At 46.3% G+C, this 17,511-nt stretch overlaps 1 protein-coding gene across 4 annotated transcripts in view; it reads right to left on the bottom strand.

The window, feature by feature from the left end:
* The window catches only part of UNC13B (unc-13 homolog B), a 174,870-nt gene that overhangs the window by 129,429 nt on the left and 27,930 nt on the right, over nt 1-17,511 (bottom strand). For all 4 annotated transcript variants that reach the window (XM_078600220.1, XM_078600223.1, XM_078600221.1 and 1 more), the window contains exon 3: nt 3,661-3,760. In XM_078600220.1, the coding sequence (XP_078456346.1) occupies nt 3,661-3,760 (100 nt within the window). The remainder of the gene's footprint in view (nt 1-3,660; nt 3,761-17,511) is intronic.

Raw genomic sequence — 17,511 nt, 5'->3', positions numbered from 1 at the left:
TATGACTTGGGCAGAGGTCATCTTCTTGGCTCACAGGGTACTTCAAAAGAAACTGAAAGTGAACTGAGTTAGCGGCCTTGAGCCAGTCGTGAAAATGTCACGCTCCTACGGTGGGGTCTGTCTCTTCGTAGAACAACAGCCATTGTTGATGTCGGACAAAAGTGATATCCAATTTATCGACCCGCCGAGAGGGGTGATGGGTTGATGGGCTGAGTTGACCCAGGCTGAATATTAAACTCAGTCTTCTGACTCTGAATTAAAAGCTCTAACCTGAGCTCCAAGCTGCTGGATGCTTGAAGTGATAGGCGTACGCTATTGGCACTTTTACTATCTGTGGTTGCTAAAATTGAAGTAGGTAATAAAAGGTAAAGATGGAGATTGCTACCGCAGGACCGTGTCACCTGCAGACCCCAAACTAAGTTTATCTTCATCCATCAGTGTCTGTCAGGCACCAGTGAATACAAGAACTTGCAAGATAAGACTGATTTAGGTAATCACTGTCAAACATGCACGGGGCTGAATGAAAACAATCCTGCAATAGTGTCAGGGTTGAGTAAATATAGATAAGGCATTTTGTGGAGTGAAATGTCAATATTAATTTATATTATTATGATGGGCATATTCATGCAAGAAGGTGATCGAACATACTTATGCAGCATAGATACTTAGGTAGCATCATATACGAGTAGCATGTAAAAACAACAAGCCTGGAAAGTATTGGCAGGCTGAAGATATAAGGCAAATTTGTTTATAACACGTTGTAGCTGAGCTGGTGAAATCACTGTCAGCTTGACATTTCTTGTCTTAGCATTATATTCAAAATAACATGAATAACTTTCAATAGAGTGAGCAGTGTATCACTACGTGGCAAAGAGAGACCCCTAAATACTCCCTCTTGCAAAGAGGCCTCTTATTGAACACGAGATGTGTCTACCTCTAAAGGCCCTCAAATTGTTTGCCCAATGTCAATACAACTAAAATGCAGAATTAAGTGACAATCCAATTACAAAAAAGGACAATGTGTGTGCAGTCATTGAGGATCAGGCTGAGACCATTAACTCATAACACTTGAATACCAAGTTTATATTAAAAGTTTTCGTGACTGCATGGATTCATACTCTGGTTCTTTCGGTACAGTCACGTAGGTGAAAAAAAAACGAAATCACGACGTTTTCGGAGGCAACACAAGCTTCCGTCATCATTATTTTATTTTCACCTACGAAACTTTACCGAAAGAACCAAAGAGTATAATACCCAGTTTAATCATGTGAGGAGGCCCGAATTGAAACCCAGAATATTAGCAGAGGCAGCTCGGCATGCTGCTCCTGACGAATTACATTTATGCCTCTCGGATTTTTGGATTTGAAAACAACTTGAAGGTGCCCGATGGCGTGGAGACCCTTCACACATCCTCCACAGCGGCACGCTCAACCGCCGTCAGGAACATTTGCCCACTCCACATTCTTCGCCGGCTTGCGCTCAGGTCGAACGTTTTGCATGAACACACATTTTTTTGGAGACCTGAAATACACCTCGACGTAGCAGTTCATGACTGATGTGATAATGTAAGATGGAGAACATGATAGGCACCAGCTCTGGCTAGTTGGGTCGGCATGACTGCCAGGTGATAAGATTCCAATTATCCGAGCTAGGTTGTGCAGTGTGATAAGTTGAGAGAGATATGTTGGTGCCAGCATTATTGTTAGCCTCATACACTACCCACTGGTAGTAGCTCCCTGCACCTCTGGCAACCTAGATTTGTTTACAATATATTTAATAAGTTATTGAATTATATATTTATATACTATATCTTGAAATTTGTACGTTAAAAAGTCACAAATCAGACCACAATCCCTCCTGGCCACTTCTCCGTACGTGCAGAATTTACCCCGCAAGCTTAGACACACCAATTGAAATGAGCACCACAGGCATTTCATAATGACGCTTTAACCACTGTGTCCGCTAATTTTAAACGACTTACATTTAAATTGCTCCCACAATGTAACTAACGTCTCAGAGCAGAGCATTACGCAGGACGAACCAGAGGGGAGAGATCAAAGGGACAGAGAAAAGAGGAGAGAAAGGAATGACTCACTCACTCACCCACCCACCCGCTCCCTCACTTCACTGACCCACTCATTCACTCAAAGATAGGAGAGAAAAGAAGCAATGAAGGAGGTCTGAAGGCACGGGGGCTGAAGAGGATGGATTTGAGGAGAGATTTAAAATGGAGAGAAAGGGGACCTAGGTGGAGTTGCCTGAGGGAGGATTTATAAAGGTGTCATTGTTGAATTCAGACAGAATAACTCCTCTTTACTGTGATGTGGTTTGTAGACATGGGGAGCTCACTTCAAACCACACCAGTCGATGGACAGTAATTTTATCTTCAGAGCAATGTCCTCATGTGCGTGAACTCTGATGCCCGCATCTCGTGACGTGCGGTAGGCTTCACAATTCTGGGATGATTAAACCGGGTTCCCGGGTGCAGAAAGTTATTGATGGTTTCAGCCCAGTCACCAATGGCTGAACAAAAACGCATCAAACAAAACGGTTTTTTGTTGTTACAATCTGTCAACATTGCAGCTCTGAGAATGAATAAATGTCATGGTTTAACTGCCATGCCACAAACATATTCCACATTAGGGAGAGTGAACAAGTGCAGTGCCCCTATCGTGCATTCGAGGTCACTTCATAGGATCTGAGAAATGTCTCCGTGGCATCTCCTTGTGCAGGCAATACTCTGGCACAGGGTGATGCACTGCACCAATTTTGCAGGCCAACTTTTGTGTCATGTGAAATGCATTCTTCCCGCAAAATGAAAAACGCTTCCAATGTTTCACAATATCGTGGTCTTGAGGATGTCAGCGTTCACTGCATCTCCTTTGTGGAGACAGATGGCAGAGATCAGGTAAATGGCCCTTTTAAGCAACTTCTGAAACATGGAACCTTTACCAAGGTCAGGACACTTCGGTCACGATGGGCTTTTCTTTTGCATTTTTTTAAACTCCCATATTAGGCTCATCGGGGTCAATGAATAATGGGTGTGCTGGTCCTGACATATTCATCGATGTATTGAATTATTGGATAAGAGGACCTTCTAAAAACACAATTCTACTGTGTTATGGAACATTCACTTTGGTCACCTGGAAGGATTGTTTCTTTGCCACATGTGCTTGGTTTATGATGGCATTGGGTTGGAGGCGTGCAGCAGTGGTTAGCGAGATGCACTCGGAATTGAGTGAAATCTGAAACCTGTCCTGGGCACTCCCACCAACCTGCACAGACCAGCGTGGTGATGTATAGTTAAACAACCCCCACAACCAACACCTCCGATTAGCACGGTTGGCTATGTATGGCGTGAAAGAAGTTCAACATACATCGGGAGGCCTTCATCCAGCAATGGGTTGTAAATTATTATAATTATCATTATTTATTTATATATATAGAGGCATAATGTGTATCACAACCTGACGTCAACATTGCTGGGACTTGAAACATATTCAATCTGATTGTACACAGGATCTCAGGGGCAAAAACGCCGATGGCCACCCAAGATGTCAGTTACGGGAACTGGCGTAACACAGGCACAAGTGTCTCAAACCACATTAATCATAACGTTTGCAACACCACGAGAAATTAGAGAAAAGAGGCGAGACTCACAACATGAAGTCTTGCTCCCAGCAGGGCTGATTTCCACGGACTGCAATGGTCGTGCTTTTCACATTTTGCACTTTGAGTGTCACGTACGTATTAAATTTCTCTGAAAGGGAAATGTGAAGGGGGGGGGGGGAACCCACACGCACATCAAAAAGTGAACTTCCAAGAAAGACATCCCAGCAAGGTCACAGAAAACTCTCAGAAAAATATCTGCGTCGCAATCATTCTTAATTATGTCCTCTATAGCATTGCCTTCGCGAAAATAACCACGGATGTGCCTGATAGTGTTAGATCTTGGAAAATAGCATATCTTTGATCCTGGATCATGCTTGGCTATGCAACCGATATGCGTAATACCGGTGGTGTAGGCTGCTGCTGTAGTGTTACATTGTCAGTGAAGGCAGTGCAGCAAAATCCATTGTAGCCATGTACCGTACTCAAAAGAATACATTCCTGAACTCGCCAGCCTGCGCTGGTGAGCATGGTGAAGTACGGTCACATAACGCTTAAAACGCGCGCGACGTGGGGAGTCCCTCAACGAGCAGTTGATTGACCAAAGGGCTGTGCCTGTAAGTGTTACACGGGAGAGTTCTTGTCGGCTATGAGCTGGTGTGCAGCAGCAGCAGCAATGGACAAGTGAATTCGCGAACAAGAGGAGCCTCCAAGAGTTCATCATCGTAGATCCATGGGCCTCGTCCATCCTAGAGGCATGACCCCCCCCCCCCACTCTCTACCCGCAAAGCTCAGCAGTCGTCCCCCTCCCCGTGCCCCCCCCTGCCCCCCACCCCCCGCTCGCTGGCCACCCGCGCACCCCCTCCCCTCTGCACGCTGGGCAGTGCATGGCCTCCAGTCAGTCACAACCAGCGCTGGGTGGCATGAGGCCAGACATTTTTGACCGTGCTCACGGCAGATATTATTCGCTTTTTCCGTCTTGTGCATCTGTGAAGTCACAGGCCTTTCAGCCGAGAGCCGGCTGTCCTGGTTTTCACAAGACCGTCCCTTTTTCAGAGGTATACATCAGAAAGTCTTTCCAAGGCCACCGTTATCCGTCAACTGCGTGAACAATCCGCACAAGACAACGCATTGCCAGGCAGTTCTCCCCACTTCTGATATTGTCAGGTATTCTTCTTCTTCCCACGTGTTCAGGTTTTTCTAGATTTGAAGCTTTCGTGATTGCAAGGAATCATATTCTTAGTTTTTTTCGGTAAAGTCACGTAGGTACCTACGTGACTTTACCGAAAAAACTAAGAATGTGTTCAGGTTTGTTGCACCTCAAGAGGTGGCAACCCAAGAGATGGAGCACTTCTCGGCAGAACACACAGGAACGCTTCCCAAGTCTGCAATGTCACGGATCGCGAGGGGCAGTTTCAAATGCTTGCTCTCTCTGCACAAGAGATGTGTGGCAGGGATGAGGTCAAGGCGTGTTCCGTGCCTGGCCTAGATTGCCGAGCACCTGCGTTCGATGGGTTTTGGCAACAAAATGAGTGCGCGACGCTTGATTGCTTCCTTGCCATAGCTGCTGATTTCAACAGCAGGCTGTGCCCACTCTTAAACACTGTCACTGTGTACGGCATTCTAAAAGCAAACAAAAAAATTGCCCCTAGTTTTTCTACCCCCCATCTGTACGTCTACTGTATATCTACCATTCCACGGGGGGGGGGGGGGGGGTGAGAATGTGAAAATATTTGTAGATAAGGGAAGTTAGAATGTATATATGTTTTCAGCAAATGCATACATTCAATGGGTACAATATCCATTAATTTTAACGCATTTAGAATGAACATATGTGGGCAGAGCTATGACGCAGTGGTTAGCACAGCTGTGTACGAACCCAGCCATGTCCAGCATCAGGGGTGAATAATAGCACAAACCGGTTCTCGGCACCCCTTCACTAACACTCATTGACCAGCGTGGTGAAGTATGGTCAAACAACCCCCCATGGAGGCCTTCATCCAGCAGTGTACAGAATGGACAAAGGTCTGTAAATGATCAATTGTGAATAAAATTACACTGCAACTTTAGTAATTTCACGAAAAGTTCCTGGAACAAACCTTGTGGACTAAACTAAAGTACACCGTTTAACTGTGTACTTTGTGTTCATTACCAAACCCCCACAGTTACAAATGTCTCCTCGAGTAAACAGCATCAATGTAAGAGAATATACAACCGCTGCATATTTTATGACAAATTAAGGTCTAATTGAAGCAGATGATTCCAATAGAGAGTGGTTTCCCCACGAATTTATTAATTATCTACACGTGGCACAAGTGTTCAATATAACGCAGCAATATTCTGCCAAAGCTATGCCCGTTTTGTACGAGTTCCGGTAATAATGACTTTACCCTGAAACTGAGCTCTCACAAACGCCACAACGACACAAAAGAAGCCAAACTGGAACTTCCACAGAGTGGCGGAGGGCGGAAGAACCACGCAGATACAAAACGCCCTGAAAATAAACCGGTCTTGACGAGCACTGCGCTCCAGGCTGCCCGTGTGTGTACAGGTGTACACGGGGCGTATAACAGTACGACAATAAACACGTGGTTTCCATGCCTTCAGAGAACCACTTGCACACAAACATAAATATCGCGGATGAATGATAACGGAAATCCTCCACAACTTATCGGGAGCACTTTGGACCAATGGCCACTTGCTGTGACGACCTCCTGGCACGGCCTACCTCCGCACGCTTAAAAAGCGATGGCAGCCAGAGTGGGTCACACAGCCTGCTTCGAGTTGAACGGCACGGAGCGCTCCTATCGCTCGCCAATGAGGCAGACGGGATGACGGTGAGAGGGCTTAAGGTGCAGCCCTGCAATTTCTGGCTCGCTCGCTCGCTCGCTCCACTGCTGATGGAAGGGCCTCCCCCCGCTAGAGGAAGCTCTTGTGAGCCCCTATGCGGGCTATTTTGGCCTACTCTTCCACACTGGCCAAACATCGTTAAAGAGGTGGGAGTACCCACACCTCACCCCACCACATGTGGTGGGGTAAGGAAGCTACTGGCTCTATGCACTCTTAAATATAGAATGAAAACTCACGTGTCTCTAGAACAGGTTTTTGTGTTTAGTTTGTTGTATTGCCCCCGCACCTCCACGGTGCTAAAGAAGTTCATGTAGATACATGTGACCTGGCTATCGACTAACTGTGGTGGTGTTAGTCATTCTGCCGGGTGGGCAGAGGTGCCTGGGGGCGGTTGATTTAAGAGACTTGCCCAGTGTTTAAACTTTTGTCTTGCACCAGGATATTAAAGCAGTGACCTCTGGATTGCCATATTCCAATGTCACATCTATTTGCCAGCAGAGGCCGACAAGCTCGGGAGAGCGAATGCTCTGCTCCCACGACTCCAGCTGAGTGTGGCCAGAATAGCAGCAGAGAGGGAGAGCGCTCCGAGGTCACACTACGGAGCGTGGCGTGAGGTCACACCACGGAGCGTGAGGTCACACCACGGAGCGTGGCGTGAGGTCACACCACGGAGCATGAGGTCACACCACGGAGCGTGGCGTGAGGTCACACCACGGAGCGTGAGGTCACACCACGGAGCGTGGCGTGAGGTCACACCACGGAGCGTGAGGTCACGCCACGGAGCGTGGCGTGAGGTCACACCACGGAGCGTGAGGTCACACCACGGAGCATGGCGTGAGGTCACACCACGGAGCTTGGCGTGAGGTCACACCACGGAGCGTGAGGTCACACCACGGAGCATGGCGTGAGGTCACACCACGGAGCTTGGCGTGAGGTCACACCACGGAGCGTGAGGTCACACCACGGAGCGTGGCGTGAGGTCACACCACGGAGCGTGGCGTGAGGTCACACCACGGAGCGTGAGGTCACACCACGGAGCGTGGCGTGAGGTCACACCACGGAGCTTGGCGTGAGGTCACACCACGGAGCGTGAGGTCACACCACGGAGCGTGGCGTGAGGTCACACCAAGGAGCGTGGCGTGAGGTCACACCACGGAGCGTGAGGTCACGCCACGGAGCGTGGCGTGAGGTCACACCATGGGACGTGCCGTGAGGTCATACCACGGAGCGTGAGGTCACACCACGGAGCGTGGCGTGAGGTCACACCACGGATCAGCGCTGCTTTCTGTGTTCAGTGTTGCTTTCTGTGTTCAGTGTTGTTCCCCTCCCCCCCACCTCCGATTAGCACGGTTGGTTACGAACGATGCGAAAGAAGTTCAACATACACGCAGGACGGCCGGCTCCTGCAAGACCTCAGGCACTCGGTGACTGGGGGAATAGTGGGCCCGGATCGCAGTTGCACCCGCCTCACCGCTAGATTAACCCCCATGAATAATTTAACACCAATTACGCCGTTTTAAATAACTCACATTAATGGCTCCCGAGTTCATGGATTTAGTTGTGGTTGCCAGACAGGTTGAATGCGCGCTGGATCCTGACCAAGCGGGCTCCCCTGCCAGCACGGTGCCGTGCCAGGTCGGGCTGGGTCGCTTTCCCATTACCCGCGACGTCACCCCCCCCCACCCCCCAATGCCCCCCCTCCCGTGCCCCCCCCAACTTCCCCCCCTCTACTTCCTTTCCTTACCCAGCGCGGCAGCTTAACGTCTGGCCGAGGGCGAAGAGATACCGTCACTCTCTGGGGGAGTCTAGGAAAAGTCAGAAGGAGTGCTGAATCGAGGGTTTTTTTGGGTTACATCGCGGAAATATATAAATGTGTCATTAAGCCTGCCACCACCCGACACAGCCAATTAGTAAGGGTTGTCAGAGCAAGTTTTTTGTTTGTATTTTCACCACAAGTATATGTGGTTATTGCAGACATGATTCCTTGCAAAAGGTTTCAGTTTTGTTGCCAGAAAAAAGGGAAAAACATATTCTTATATTTTGACACTGGCAAAGGAGGTCCCATGATGTAGCTGCTCAGCCCGAGCTCTCATTGTCCTGATAGTGCAGCGTTGTCCTTGAGCTGTACGCCTTTTGGCGTCCTCTGATCTAACACCGTTTGAGACGAGGCTCTAGTACAGACCAATCAGTTTCAATGCAGACATGATTCCTTGCAAAAGGTTTCAGTTTGGTGTTTTAACATCTTAACATCTGTTTTGTTGCCAGAAAAAAGAGGGAAACCTATTCTTATATTTATGAGTTTAAGCACTACTAATGTTTACCTAGGTTTAATGCATGCTTGGGTTAGCTTGTGCTGGAGCTGTTATTTTCCACTTTCGTGTTTTTTTACTTACGAAAAGGTTCCGTTATGATGGTAGACGCAACAATGCCGAGTTGGGAAGAGAAGCACTCCGGCGAGGCACGTGAAGCGTCGTGGAAGTGTGCTGTGTGTGTGTGATGATGTATGTTGAACTTCTTTAGCACCGTATGTGGCCAACCGTGCTAATCGGAGGTGTGGGGTCCGTCCTAGAGACATCATAGTTCACGGGACACGGTCCACACTCCCAGAGCCCATCTTGAACCAGAACCATGAACCCTATTTTAATCCACTGAGAGGCAAACTGATCTTATGCACAACCCAATTTCCTCACTCCTAGTGAATTCTGGTTGTATAATAATTATAATTTACATATATATACGTGACAAGTGTGGATCGCAGCTACAGCCAAGCGATCCACAAGTAGTTTGGCTTTCCACGTCTGATGCATTTATTCCCCCTCCACCACCTGACTGCTTGTGGAGAAGGTGTCATTGTAATTCTATCGAAGATGACTGTGTTCTATATAAATGTGAAAAATGGTTATCACGGAAATGGGAACATTTGGTAGGACAAAACTGGATTTGTTTCAGCTGGATGACATATTGGTTCACACATTATCATATTTTAGAATCCCCAAAAACCCCCAGTAAGGGATGGGCCATTATCAAAGCATGTTCATTAAGCACCTTGTCATGAAATTTACTTTTGGGCCTTCAAATTGTTGTTATAGCGCAATTTACAATGCTTCATGAAGACCAGCAGCTCACTTTTAGGAAATTAATAAAGGCAACTTCCACGAAGTGCCATTCATAAATAGCTTAACTTAATGATACAGCCACTCATTTGCAGCAAGTAGGGAAATATAAAATGTAAAGTATATATACTTCTAATTGGTGATCCCAAAGTTCTCATTCAAACAGAAGAGATAACAATTAAATCGTTCTTAATACACAGAAGTTATAAATGATAATGTAAACGGGCAATATATTTAAAAACCAGTTATATCAATGGTTTATAGGTAAATACACCCATAATTCCGTGCAGGATGCACATCATTTTATTGGCTAATAAAAATGAATCTGTCCGATTAAAATTCAGATTCTGATGTGTCGTGCCAAAGCTACTTCCATGAACAGACTGAACTATGCCATCTTACCTACACTTGTTCTCTCATCCATGTGTTTCTCACGGTGTAATACAAACCACGAATCTCTCCATGCTTCTTTGAACACTTTAGATTTCAGGTTTGCGTCAGTGTCCGTATTTCTAATCCATGTGACATCAGGTGAGATGCGCTGATTTAAAACTTTCATTATCAGTCACATTGGCACGTTGCTTTTTATCATCAAGTTTATATTTCCAAAAGCACTCCAACTTATCCCTAGGTGTACATATATGTGTGTGTTATGCCGTTTGACAGTTGCGTCACCCCGACAGATATGTCTGACTGTATGGCGAACTTGTCGGATATGCTTTTTGTTTTGCTCATATTCATTAAAGTGCTACATTGCAGCCTTCCTCATTAAGTTTGTCGAACATATTCTGTCGTTCATTCCCAATAGGCATAACAATGACTCTGTTGTAAAAACAAATATTAGATGCTTAATCTGTTTTTTCCATTTCAATTCATGCATTTGTTTATCCAATCAAATTTTTGGAAGATATTTTCCAATGTCGCTGTGAATAACTGTGGTGTGTCGCTTTGTCCAACTTACCTTTTCATTCAGAGCTTGATTTTTTTGTCAAACAATTCCAATTGTGGCTGTTCCATTTTTGTTAATTATTTTTGATAACTCGTAAATATGTCTTTATTTCAGTCACAGGTTGCGAACGCTCGGATGGTTATCATCGATTTTCAATGAGTCGAATGCTTTTTCAAAGTGTGCAAAGGCTAGACCCAATGGTAATTTCAATTAATTCCTATACTATTTTCCTGAATCTGATTAATAGTATGTATGTCTCTTATCTCATGTATTTAAACTGTTCACAAAGGTCACTGAAAACAAACAATGCAGAGACCAACCAACCACGGAAGAAAGATTTAGGAGCGCTTTCTCAATCATCGACTAAAGTATGCATGGACGAAGATAAAATCACGTTTTCAATACAGTAACCGGAAATGAATGGGGAAAAAACTAGAAAACCTACCGCCAATCACACAACATGCAAATTGTCCTCATTTTTTAAATGTCTGAAATTCATAGATAATGCTTCTGAAAAAAACCCAGTTTCGCGTGGTGGCCTTGTGATGTGCATGTTTTGCATGGTTATCATCGCACGTGACAACACGGCCCCCCGTTGACTGCTAGTGGAGTCTCTCTTCGTTAATTCGGCCTTCCTCCTTTCTACTTCTTCCCCATCTCTCTCCTGTCTTCATTTCTCTCTTGGAAAAACCGTAACGATGTGTCTCATGTTCGCCATTTTGTCTTTACTCGCCCCTTCCTGCACTGCTGTGACTTTAATTCAATTTCCTGCTGTAGCCACCACGCGTGACGGCCTACTGACCCGCATTCACACTTTCGCGATGGAGATGCGGCTAATCGCAGCGGCAATATCCAATGCAGTTACGTATTTAAGGGAACCAATAGGCTGCTTATTGCTTTGCCGGGGAAATCCCACGCAACCCCTGTATAGTAGCTACAAACAAAACTTGCTGCCCAGTGTACCAATACCAACACTCAGGAGTGTTTACACTTTTGGTAAGTATGGCAATAGCGTCGGCCTATCGCTGCAAGTGTACAAAAGGGTGGGGCTTGGAGAGCTTTCAATTCACGGTCGGAAGACTGTGAGCTCAACATTCAGCCCGGGGTCGACTCAGGCCATCAACCCATCAGCCTCTTTGGGCAGGTCAATAAACAGAGTATCATTTTCCGTCCGACATCAACAATGGTTGTCGTTCTACGACGAAACAGGCCCCCACCATACTAGCGTGACATTGCCACGATAAGACTCAAGGCCACCAACGGAGATAGCCGCCGTCGAATCGGATAGGAATGCTGCAAAGTTGCGTGTGTGTGTTTTTTTACAGCCAGAGGAGCAGCGCACTAAAGTGTGGCAGGGGAAGCACCACGCCTGACCACCTTCGTCTCTATAGTGTTGGTCTCTATAGTGGTCGCGTCTGTTGTCACACTTCTATTCATTGCTAATTTTAGGCTGCACCCACCTTGTCCACGTCCTCCGATCGGCACGGTCGGCTACGTGCGGTGCGAAAGAATTTCAACATGCATAGGTACATCCACTGCAGGTACAGGGGTGAAGATGGGGCCCAGTGGTAGCACATTCACCGCTTGTTGCAAGGGGTTTGCAGTGTGAATGCAGCAGCTGCCCTGCTTCATACTGCTGTGTGTAGTAGGCGCACATATACTAGGTGCCGTCTGCTGCACCGTGGACGTGAGAGATCCTGTAACGTGACTGGCATGAGGAGGCCAGTCTGCCGGAGTCATGGTCCAAATTTGAAAAATAACCTGCAAATTACTAATTAGAAAACTGCACAGCAGACATCAAAAGCAAGCCTGACTGATGATGAGACAATGTATGTCAACACCGGTCCAGCGTTTGCTTGTATTCAACAAATGCTGCTGAAAACGATGTACTCTCAAGAAGCATTGTGGCTTCATCATGGGACCTCCTTTGCCAGTACCAAAATATGAGAAAAGGTTTTCCCCTTTTTTTCTGGCAACAAAACAGGTGTTAAGATGTTAAAACACCAAACTGAAACCTTTTACAAAGAATGATGTCTGCATTAACCACAATGCTTGTGGTCAGAATGCAAACAAAAACATACTTTGATAAAATATGCATTGTCCTTGAAACTGATTGGTCCACACCAGAGACAGCTTTCTTTCGAGTCTAGTCTCAAAAGGTGTTAGACCAGAGGACGCCACAAGGCGAACAGCACAAAGACAGCGCACTATCAGAGTAATGAGAGCTCGGGGTGAGCATCTACATCATGGGACCTCCTTTGCCGGTACCAAAAAAGAAAACCTTTTATCATATTTTGGTACTGGCAAAGGAGGTCCCATGATGTAGATGCTCACCCCAAGCTCTCATTACTCTGATAGTGCGTTGTCTTTGGGCTGTACACCTTTTGGCGTCCTCAGGTCTAACACCAATTGAGACGAGGCTAAAAAAAAAGCTGTCTCTGGTGTGGACCGATCAGTTTCAAAGACAATGCCATATATTATCAGAATGTTTTTTGTTTGCATTCTGACCACAAGCATTGTGGTTAATGCAGACATGATTCCTTGTAAAAGGTTTCAGTTTGGTGTTTTAACAACTTAATACCTGTTTTTTGACAGATACATGGGGAAATACCTATTCTCATCTTTACACTCGTTTTGTTGCCAGAAAAAAGAGGAACACCTATTCTCAAGCCTTGTGTCTGATTGGATGTGTAAAACATGTTTTTTTTTCGTGGAGAGATATGTGAAGGAGGTAAATCGTCTGCGTATTACATTTATACTAGATAACATTGATACCAGATGGAAAACGCAACGTTGTCAATTCTCCAAGCCTTCATATCGAACTAGGTGAATTCTAGCCTTGGCTGCCCTGTGTACAGTTTCCAATTGCACACTTGTTGAGTGAATAACTGTGTTACGGGGGAGAGCAGTCAAGATTGTTAACACACCGGACTTTGTAATGGGACAGCTTTTAGCAGGCAGTAATCCGCACACCATCAAGATACGAGTGGATACTACTGTAGCAGCATTTTGCAGATGTGAAATGCATGTGTGTATTTGTTTCACACTGTTTCTGTTTGGGGTGGAATGGTGGTGCAGTGGTTAGCACGCTGCACTATGAATCCACCAACCTCTGAGTTTGAGTGCCAGACACGGGGCTAAGGTCAGGGGCAAGCGATATCTGAACTGGTATTGGGGTTCCGGCTTCACCAACCAGCACTGACCAGCCTGACGAAGTTATAAGTAAAATAATCCCCAGCAAGTGACACGGTGTGGGGATGCACTAAAGCAGAAGTGGTTCTGCAAAATTACCCAAAATGTATTTAAACATTTCAATGTATTTTCATTATTCCATTAATGTGGCACAAGAGCCAACCGCAGAATGTCCGTGTTTTGGTTGAATGTTTGCGAACGGATGTTTACCCTGAGGAAAATGCAATTACAGTACAGTGAAAGTCCTCTTATCCGTGATGGTCAGGAGGTATTTAATTGCAGACAAGCAAATTTATTCCTGAAACTTGTCAAAACGCCTCATGTTATCCGTGATAATCATGAGTTTAGCACATGGTACAGCACCGCGCTTGTTATCTGTTATATTTGCGGATAACAGGATGCATCTTTTTCCACTCGGTCCAGCGTAGGTTTCAGCAGTACTTGGTGCTTCACCTCACGGCTGAGGCGCCGTTAGCGATGATTCAGCACCACCATGGAAACAAAGGCATCCTCAATGTCGACCGCCATCGGCTCATACCCACATCGCCATCTTCATCGTCGCTATCATCATCACACAATCGTTGGATAGTTCGCACCCTCCTCCGATGCCTTGTACTGTATTTCCACCACGTGAATACGCCGCACCGGTCGGCCGTAGTCGCCGATTTCTCTGCGTGTCACTCCAGCGCCCGCGCTATTCGCCATCTCGACACCAACGGCTGGCGAAGGCGACAATCGACCACCGTTATCATCAGCATCATCAATCACGGGACGGCAGCGTCCGTAACTAAATCACTTCATCCATCACCGCCATCACGGTCATCATCATTCGTTATTATCCACAGATAATCATGGGCGATGGGATAAATGTAGCACCTCACTGTCCACAGCCTTGGATATTGTCCATGGGAGAGAACAAGAGGTAAGGGGGAGCGAGGGAGAAGCAGAGAAGAATGGCGAGCACTGAAAGCGAGCAAAAGACAACGATGGTTTAGCATTCACATGGTCTCACCCACACTGAGTTCAACCACCACACTGCCGGTCACAGCGCTTCTCTTCCTGCCTCTTCCCTCACACTGCTCCAACTCCTTCCCATCGTCTCTTTTCCCCAAGCTCTTATGATAATAAATCTTGCTCAAATAAAGAAGCGTGTTACACTCTTGTTGGGACCCAAACGTCGCACCTCCTGGCTTCGAGATCCCTCAAAGACACCGGTGTGCCATCAACCGCATCATAACATCAATCGGTCGATGCGCACATCTCCTTCATGGATGGGAAATGAAAGACAAGCCTCAGTAGTGCGACTGCGGCCAGGAAACACAAACGATGGACCACAAAGTAAAACCACTGTCTTCTGTGCTTCTTCAGCGAAGGAATAGCAAGACTACACAAACACTCTCCTGAAGACTTTTCGTGGCTAGCAGACCGCAACATGGCAGCTCCAGGACACATTCCCATCGTACGCAAGAAGATGTATTACAGCTTTGATAGTGCCGTTTGTTGCTGGCTGCATTTTGGGCCTATTGGGTATGTAAACATCACGGGCGCATCATGTCTACCTTTGAACTGTGGAGCATTTGTACAGGGTCATTAAGGGCCATTAAAACCTGTCAGTGAGAAAGATCCAGGTGAGAGTTACGCAACCTTTGGTACTGTAATTTTGTTTGCACGTTATTTTTGTTTTAGAATTTTTATACTTTTAAAGATTTTGTTATTCATGTTTCCGAAAAGTAGTACATCCCAACAATATTCTTGATAGCTTGTGTTGCAATCGAAACGTCGTGAGAATTTTATTGCTTTATTTGTATTATTTTATTATTTCCCTTCTACGTGACTTTACCGAAAGAACCAAGGATATGAATCCCTGCAGTCACGAAAGCTTTAAATCGAAATTCGAACAATAGTTTGATCACGTAAAAAAATGTAATGCTTGGTGTGATATTCATCAGCCATAGTAACATTTACAACAGACACTTGCAGGGCAGTGACGCACTCGTGACGACTGTCCACCAGTGCATGAATTAAACCCAATGTCTCAATGGCCACTCACACGGATTAAATCAGAAAAACGAGCTCAATTAGTTAGGTTTCGTAGACAACGGAGTGGTGTCGCAGTGATTGCGCATTGTGCTACGAACCGAGCGGCTCTAATTCAATTGTTAAGCACGGCTATCATGAGCGGAGAGCGACGTGAAGTATGGTCAAGCAAACCCCATGACCAACATGGCATCCGGAGGCCTACATTTATCAGTGGATTAATGAAGGACGAAACATTGGAAAAAATTATGAACGTTCGTTCAAAGTTGCTTGCTACCGACACTCATTAATTGGATGAAAACATTTTAAAATTATAAAAATGCAGGACCCTCCTGAAAAAGAATCCTATGACTCAGTGTGCTTGCCCTGGATAAATAAGTCAAATTATTATCATGTCAAATGTAGCCAGGCGTGATAAGGCGTGCTTGCAATGCAGTCATCTTAGAGGGAGGATTGGTGGATCATACAGATCGCATTGTGCGATCCAGACCATCAGGAAGACGGCCTTCAAGGTTAAAACTATTTCAGACACACCGTCAATAGTTACAAGTGGGATACAAAACTCCCAAGACACAAACACCATCTTTACCGGAGGCCTCTCCTGATGGACGGCCCTCATAAGCCAAGAAAGCAATATTGATGAGTCCACTGAGCAGCCCTCAAGCCAAGAGATTACCAGCCTGGCCATCTTCACAGCAAAGGGTACACCGTTTTGAAAATCCTCCACCAAGAACTCTACAAAATTCGCCAACCCACACGTGGTTGGGGACCAGGCCCCTCTGGGCACGCCACCTAGAACGTGTGGAGATTTCATTAAACTCTTGAGCCTCACCCTCTCAATCTCCATGCCATCAGATGAAGCATGAAATGGTTCTGACACCAGATGCCCCACTGTGACAATATTTCTGGTCAATCAAGAGCTCCCCCACTGTAATTATCAGGAGATAGAAAAACCATGACATCCTGGGTCAATTGGGAGTAATCAGAACCAAGGAGGCCCGCTTCCCTGTCCACTTTCTACATCAGCATGGGAAACAAGGGAAAGGAACTAAACTGGTTTCCCCAGAAGCACGCCAGCGTGTGCACAGCCACCACCGCAGCGTGGAACAAAGCCAGGGAAGCCGTGCCTCCTCCCCACGTGTGAACCAAACCACGGGCATCCTTCCGAACCCGACTGTCAAAGGTTCAAATGCCTGTCAGTCCAGTGGCCATTCCCCCAAGTCCAACTTGGTTCTGCTCAACCAATCAGATACCAGATTATCTGTGCCTGACCATACATTTCACAAGAGTGCTTTTAAAGATCACTTCTTTGACCACACCGCACCTTTCTTATGATTCCATCCCAAGTGAAAGTGCACTCTCCCCTCTCCTGTGACTGACATTCTCTATTTAACCATGTGAGAGCCCATTGAGATTTATTATCCGTTGCAGTCGGGCAGCTATGAACCCAGGGACCTGATTTCGATTCCCAGTCCCAGCTGTCACACGCAAGGCCGCGGTTGGAAGGGGAGTGAGGGAGTGGGAGGGTGGCGAGCGACGGAGTGGGAGACAGGATGAGTCGAAGCTACCGAAATTTGTCGGAACGCGATGCGGCACGGCTCGGCACTGTGCAGGCACGGTTCAGGAAATCAGCACAAGCGCAGACACTCGCAGAGCAGACGGAACGTGAAATAAATCATGGTTCACACAGATTCCACAATTAGAACTGCAGCACTGCAAAAGGCCAAAGGACAGCCCAGATAACGAGCACAGCAACGGTGT

Source organism: Lampetra planeri, chromosome 13 (assembly GCF_965212315.1).
Source record: "Lampetra planeri chromosome 13, kcLamPlan1.2.h2, whole genome shotgun sequence".
NCBI classification, from domain to species: Eukaryota; Metazoa; Chordata; class Hyperoartia; order Petromyzontiformes; family Petromyzontidae; genus Lampetra; species Lampetra planeri.
This window is presented reverse-complemented; position numbering and strand designations above follow the sequence as displayed.